At 35.8% G+C, this 7406-nt stretch overlaps 1 protein-coding gene across 1 annotated transcript in view; it reads left to right on the top strand.

Moving 5' to 3' along the window:
• Window positions 1–6041, top strand: part of LOC107700734 (palmitoyltransferase ZDHHC18-like) — a 9929-nt gene extending 3888 nt beyond the window's left edge. The window contains exons 5-10 of the mRNA XM_016502520.1: window positions 2–139; window positions 791–842; window positions 1276–1378; window positions 1527–1636; window positions 2229–2331; window positions 5462–6041. Coding sequence (XP_016358006.1) covers window positions 2–139; window positions 791–842; window positions 1276–1378; window positions 1527–1636; window positions 2229–2331; window positions 5462–5806 — 851 coding nt within the window. The 3' untranslated portion in view covers window positions 5807–6041. The remainder of the gene's footprint in view (window position 1; window positions 140–790; window positions 843–1275; window positions 1379–1526; window positions 1637–2228; window positions 2332–5461) is intronic.
• The last annotated feature ends 1365 nt before the right edge of the window (window positions 6042–7406 follow it).

Here is a 7406-nt window from a genome sequence, read left to right as displayed (position 1 = left end):
GAGCGGTTCGACCATCATTGTCCTTGGGTGGGGAACTGTGTTGGGAAGCGAAACTATCGTTTTTTTTACGCATTCATAGTGTCACTATCCTTTCTGACCTCCTTTATCTTTGGCTGTGTGATTACTCACCTCACATTAAGTAAGTTTCACAACACTTTCTGCACCACAGTCTCCATCTTCATCATAAAAAATCTTAATACTTATCTATGACAGTTGTCAGTGGGAGAGCTATAAATGAGTGCATCTATGTTGAAATGGTAATTGTTCAAAACCAAGAAACCTTTAAATACTTTCTATATAGACATGTTCAAAAGTTTGGGGTCATTAAGATTTTACTATTTTTGTTTTTTAAGAAATTAATATTTTATTCTGCATGGATGTGTTAAATTAATCACAACTGACAGTAAAGACAATTATAATGTCATAATGAAATCCAAATAAATTATGTTCTAATCATCCTAAATCATAAAAAAAACCACATAGTGAGGTAGATATGTGGGGGCGTGTTAGAACGAGCCGTTTTAGGTAGGTGTGGCTGACTGTGAACTTTTATAAAGAATATCTCTTTGGATTTGAGACTTTAGTCTTTGCAACTTTACAGATCTTCTTTATGCAACAAGAGCTTGTAACACTCCAAAGAGAAAGGAAAAATTGAAATCGCATCATATGACCCCTTTAAGCAGTACTGTAGATGTATATGATGAGATTGTCAAAATACAACAAAAAAAAAAAACTTTTTCAGTCAGGTTTGAAGCAGGTTTGTTCTCTCATCAGTTACTCTCATCAACAGGATCACAAAGTGTGAATGGTATCATCCAGGCAATAAAGGAGAGCCCAGCCAGATATCCTTTTTACTGTGTTCACACCCCTGTCTCCATCGCTGGCATGTCTGCACCACCCCTTTCCCCAGGAACACACAATAGAGTTCACTATTTGTTTACAGGCCCACTGCTGTTGGTTCCACCTTTTTCCTAATCCCATTCATCCCTAATCGGCTCAAGGATTCCACCACGCCCTGCTTTCCTGTCAGGATGTAAACAGTTGTCCCTAGATACAGATTCTGCTGGTGTCCCTTTTTAAGATTGTGGCTTGAGGTCACAGTTTTCCACCACAACCTGTCAGTTAATTAACCTTTGTGGTTCATGTGATTGGGCAGAATGTTCAACATTGGATTGATTTTGCGTGATTATTCTTAAATCACTGTACTATTATTATGTATATTTTGTACATTAATACACATTTACAGCAGATTTGCATCCTTAACCCTTCCTTCACTGTTGTCGAGCTAGTCATTTGTTTTTTCTCCATCTGGTCCATTCTGGGTCCGTCAGGTTTCCATACTTATCTTGTGGCCTCCAATCTCACAACCAACGAAGATGTAAATATCACAATGAATGCTAAGTTAATGTATAATTTTAAAAGCTATATCATTAATTGTGTTTGAATGTAATTAACACTTATCATTTAATTGTGGTGTTTTATATAGTCAGAATGAAGAACAGCTTCTTTGTGTTTAATGATTGCAGATCAAAGGCTCTTGGTCCAGTAAAAGAGGAGAAGAATCAGGGAATCCGTACACCTATAACAACATCTTCACAAACTGCTGTGTGGTGCTTTGTGGGCCGATGCCACCCAGGTCTGTACTGCATGCTCATGCCAACATCATAGCACACCTCCTAAGATTTAGCTAAAGAAGCAAATATTGTTTGTTTGTGAGTGAATGAAGGATGTCATTTACCAATCATATGAAATTAGTATTAATAAATTAATTTGTACTACAGAGGTGCCACAGAACACAAAAGTGGCATGTAGGTACATTTTCAGACGTTTAATGAGGCTCAGAGGTGGCATGAGTGCAATAAAATTCATAAATTCATGTGGAGATTAATGTTTTAAATATAAAATTTTGAATACAGAAATATTAAATGATTTAAATAACTGAAATTATACACTAAAACTGAAACTAAATCTGCCAGCAGGTGGCGGCAAGTCACTGATTTTATCACTGAATCATTCATTCAATTGATTCGTTCGAACGGCTTAATCATTCAGGAATGAAGCAAGTGACTGTCTTTATGAACTGACGGAAATCCGTCGTAGCGACGGAAAACTTTAATCCCTGTGTACAGTTTTTGTACATGATGGCCCATCTTTCCCAATTCAGTCTGTGCTGTGTTTTGAAAGTCAGGTCACAATAGGTCACCTACTCATCCTGTCATCTTTTGCAGCTTGATTGACAGAAGAGGCTTTTTACCTCCAGATGATGCACCTCAAATTGTGACCTCTGACACTGAGCACCCTCATTTCGTGGCTAAGAATGGCACAAATATGGTAAGAGTGCCTCATCACGTGATATCTTCAAGGCGGAGCATTATTTCCAAAATCATTTTAACACTAAAAGTATTTTTTAAATAGTTTAAACATTGTAGCTGTAGTTTAAAAGTCTGATACATTGGTCAGTCAAAAAACATTCCATGGCATTTCAAACCATACACTAGCACTCTAAAGTTTGGATTCAGTAAGATTTATCTTAAACAAATTAATTATTTTATTCAGAAAGGATGCATTAAGTTGATCAGAAGTGACAGTAAAGACTTTTGCATTGTTACAAAAAATATATTTAAGTGGAATGCCATTGTGTTGATGAATTTTCACATTATTACTGTTTTTATTACTGTTATTTTTGATCAAATAAATGCATTCTTGGTGAGCATAAGAGATGTATCTCAAAAAGATGTTACCAAGCCCAGACTTTTGAATGGTTGTAAATATGAACCGAAACCATGACTTCAACAGATCTGATACCACGAACTTTGTCACAGAAAAGCATGTGAAAATTAATGTGAGGTTATTCTGGTTTAATCATGTTTATTGTAAACCCTGGCTTGCTGGGAAAGAGCTCATATTTACAGTTAATGAGGCTTGCACCTGTTCTGTTTGATGTGTGAAGATATGCACATGGAAAAATTTAGATGGATGACAAATGGATTGGAACAGCACATCAACCTTACGGAAGATTATGGAGTCACGTTTCAGTAAAAATTTAAACAAGTTGGCAATCAAGGTTACAAATGCTATTTTAAGTTATTTTAAGTTTTTGTCACTGCTAGTCGCAAAGCTAGAGTGGAGTGAAATCATGCAGAGAAGGTTAGATTTGTAAAAAAAAGTTTTTAATTGTAGATGTTTGAAGTCCACAAATTCCACTCACATTGTAGCTGTAGTTTAAAAGTCTGATACATTGGTCAGTCAAAAAACATTCCATGGCATTTCAAACCATACACTAGCACTCTAAAGTTTGGATTCAGTAAGATTTATCTTAAACAAATTAATTATTTTATTCAGAAAGGATGCATTAAGTTGATCAGAAGTGACAGTAAAGACTTTTGCATTGTTACAAAAAATATATTTAAGTGGAATGCCATTGTGTTGATGAATTTTCACATTATTACTGTTTTTATTACTGTTATTTTTGATCAAATAAATGCATTCTTGGTGAGCATAAGAGATGTATCTCAAAAAGATGTTACCAAGCCCAGACTTTTGAATGGTTGTAAATATGAACCGAAACCATGACTTCAACAGATCTGATACCACGAACTTTGTCACAGAAAAGCATGTGAAAATTAATGTGAGGTTATTCTGGTTTAATCATGTTTATTGTAAACCCTGGCTTGCTGGGAAAGAGCTCATATTTACAGTTAATGAGGCTTGCACCTGTTCTGTTTGATGTGTGAAGATATGCACATGGAAAAATTTAGATGGATGACAAATGGATTGGAACAGCACATCAACCTTATGGAAGATTATGGAGTCACGTTTCAGTAAAAATTTAAACAAGTTGGCAATCAAGGTTACAAATGCTATTTTAAGACGTTTTTGTCACTGCTAGTCGCATAGCTAGAGTGGAGTGAAATCATGCAGAGAAGGTTAGATTTGTAAAAAAAAGTTTTTAATTGTAGATTTTTGAAGTCCACAAATTCCACTCCAGATTCGTTTTAGTTTATGTTTTGATATTGATTTGCATCAAGCCCTGATGTTTTAAGTTCTGAACTTCACACAGGAGGAGAACTGTCAGGAGTTTGCTCACTCCTGTACTGCCTGAAGGCTCCTGCAGCTCTTTGACATTCAATGGTAAGGGTGTGTTATGGGGCTGCTTGCATGCCATTCCATGGCTGCCTTCTCATGACTCTTTGGGCTTTACTTTGCCTTTTATTTGAACTGTCTAATTGGCTTCCATTTCTTTGCTTTAAAACCATTATCATAAGACATGTCCATCATGTGAGAGGAAATCATTGGGCTTGTTGTCTCTGTTCCTTCTTTGTTCCTGGATGAGTGTTTTAGCTGACATCTGTTTATATTCAATTTTGTGATGGTCGTGTTCATATATTAGTGTTTTCCAGAGGTCTGCAGTCGTTTTGTTTTTCCTTCATTATGTCATTGTTTCCTAATTAATGTATCATCGTCATCACGATTCATCTGTGCTTGTCTCATTCTCATCCACTCTGGGGATTCTGTTGACTGAGGTCATGGTAATGCTCATCACTAGTTATCATGCACACGTGTTCTTTTCCACCTTCTCTCATGATGGATGTTCATCCTGATGTTTTCATCTTTGCAACCCCTGGAGAGATCCCCTTATAACATCAGCTGCACTGCTTGAGCTAATCGGAAACCTTGAAGTGAAATGCTTTGTTTCCATTTGTTGCTACATTTTCATTTTACAAGTTCCTTGGCAATACTAACCTATTTTCATCTTTATTCTAATCTGGTTCTAGTTTCTTATACTCACACTTGCTCTGCTGTCTAACATCAGTTGATAATTTCTTATGTCTTATGTAAATGTATTCTTTACTAGTTTCAAGCATGACATTTACACACAGGTATAGTTCATGATACAGTGTTTCAGCATCTGAAGACGTCTTGGTTTATTTACTGTGAATGGAGCCCTTCCGAGACAGCTGAATGCATGTAAATGAATACACAGAGCTGAACTTCACTATGAAATCGGCAACCCATCAAAATAAAAGCTTGATGGTTTACCATTTGAAAATTTAGAAATTGAGTATAAAATTGTTTTATGCTCCGTTCATCTGTTTATTTTACAGTATTATTATTATTACAGTATATTTCTTATTCAATATTTTTGTTTCATAATATCACAATCTCAATATTCTAATCAATAATCACAGTAAAATCATGACAGTTATTATTTTATAGTCATATTGAATTAGTCAAAAACAATAGGAATGTGGCCTATAAAAACTCAAAAAGAAAGATTTTTTAACTTATTTTCCGTGTAGGTGCACTCCATAACAAAGTCACCCCACTAACTCTACAATAATTCTAAATAGTTATTTAAGTAATCATATCGATGTATATTGCAGAAAAACAAAATTATCGCAATGTCATATTTTTCCATATTTTTTTACCTTGTTCTTTTTTTTTGCCATTCTTTTCGCAGTGCACACAGGGCACAAAGGAGCTTTTAGAATCAATGGCACACTCTACAGTGATACAGAGCACCTGCGCTCCGGGCACACCCAAAACCACCCCGGTCCCCCAAGAGAGTCTACTAAGTACCGTCTCTATCACTGTCTCTCCCTCCAGCAAGTCTCCCTCTACCGGCTGCTCAGGCCGCCAGGCCCGGCGCCCCATTGACGTTCCCTGCTCCCAGAGAGGGAACAAGCAGGCCGCTCTTCACACCCACAAACCCATGTTGCGTGTATCCAGCCCTCCCTACTCCCTTGGCCACAGTCCGATCATTCTTAGTGACACTCCCGACATGGGCTTTATCCCACTTAACTGAGCGCAGTATCTCTGCCACCAGCAGCCTTGTGCAAACACTGTCCTCTCTTTTACCACTTTGAGAACAGCATCACACTTTTTAAGAAACTGTGACATACTATACTCGGGATCCTCTCAGGAAACATGCCATCTTTCATCAAATGGGAATAAGCCTGCATTGACTTCTTAAATATCAGAGGGATTTTGAGATTTTTTTTGTTCCGTTAACAACATCATACACTTGGTGGAGAGAAGCGCAAAACATCTTCAGATGATCAGTGTTTTACAGAACCTCAAGCCATTTTTTTTCAGCCTTTTGCCATCCGCTTAGACCTAATGCAATAATTATATGCTTTGAAAGGTCACTTGGGTCTAAAAAAGCCTTACTTCAGTCACTTCTGTTCATTTTGGTGTTAAAAGACCTTCTACAATAAAGTCATTGTTGGTTAAAAAGTATTCACACCAACAGCCAAGTATATAAACAGCAGTTATGAATGGGTATCAAGAGAGCTCAGGATTCAAGGGTTAATGTGTTATCTATGTACGCGATACAATGTTACTGTTGGTCCAAGGTTTATTTTCTCCTGTATAATGTTGCGGCTACAAATGAATTAACAGCTTTTATGTTTATTTTGTGTCGTTTTAATACAGGGTCTTTCCTTCATTGAAAAATTTTCGGTGGCAGCCCAAGTGAAATTTGGGTGTCCTAAAGCAAATGCAATAGTATTTGATGCAATATTTTTCCCCTAAGATCATTGTCTTCATCTTGAGTTCTGCATTTTTAGGTGGAAAGTGCTAGAGCACAGCGTGAACCACAGACCACAAAACCTGTTTGACCCATTTAAATTCTACTGAGAATTTTCTACTTTAAAGTACGGTCAAGGAAGTCAAATACCTTAAACAACTAGTTAGCCCTAAATTCATAAACGGTAATCTTGGGAATGCAAATGTGGATGTTGACTTCCCATAGCACTTTGAGGTAGAAAATTTGGTAACTCTATTGTACATTTCAATTTTAACTAATGCATTAATTAGTTAATGCGTTAGGTATCAGTGGTGTGAAAAAGTTTTTGCCCCCTTCCTGTTTTTTTAATTGTTTGCATATTCAGATCATCAAACAGAAAATAAACAAAACAGGAAGGGGGCAAAAACCTTTTCACGGCACTGTATCATGAACTAACAATGAAAAATATTTTTACAGCATTTATTAATGTGATAAATGTTAAATTCTACATATAATAATTTTTAACATTTCAAGTCATATCAACAAACATTAATGTATTATGAGCAAACGTTAGTTAATTCTAACTTAGATTAATAAATTATTTCAAAAGGTGTTTTTCATTATAATTTTAAGATTACCAAATGTAAAGTGTAATTGTAATTGCTATTATAATACATATTATGGCACAAATTATGTATAATGCATAATTATAAAAAATAATTGCATTTTGTGTAATCAATCAAATGTGCACGTGTATATAAGCAACCACTGAAAATCATTTTTAATCTAGGAAAAACCCTATAGTATTTCTGACTTTTCATTGGTGGGTCAAAGATAGTTTTCTGGTTGTTATTAAAGTGTTTTTACTAAGCTTGAGAGAAGAACTGTTTTTGCCTTG

This window comes from Sinocyclocheilus anshuiensis, unplaced genomic scaffold (genome assembly GCF_001515605.1).
Source record: "Sinocyclocheilus anshuiensis isolate Anshui unplaced genomic scaffold, SAMN03320099.WGS_v1.1 scaffold782, whole genome shotgun sequence".
Classification (NCBI taxonomy): domain Eukaryota; kingdom Metazoa; phylum Chordata; class Actinopteri; order Cypriniformes; family Cyprinidae; genus Sinocyclocheilus; species Sinocyclocheilus anshuiensis.
This window is presented reverse-complemented; position numbering and strand designations above follow the sequence as displayed.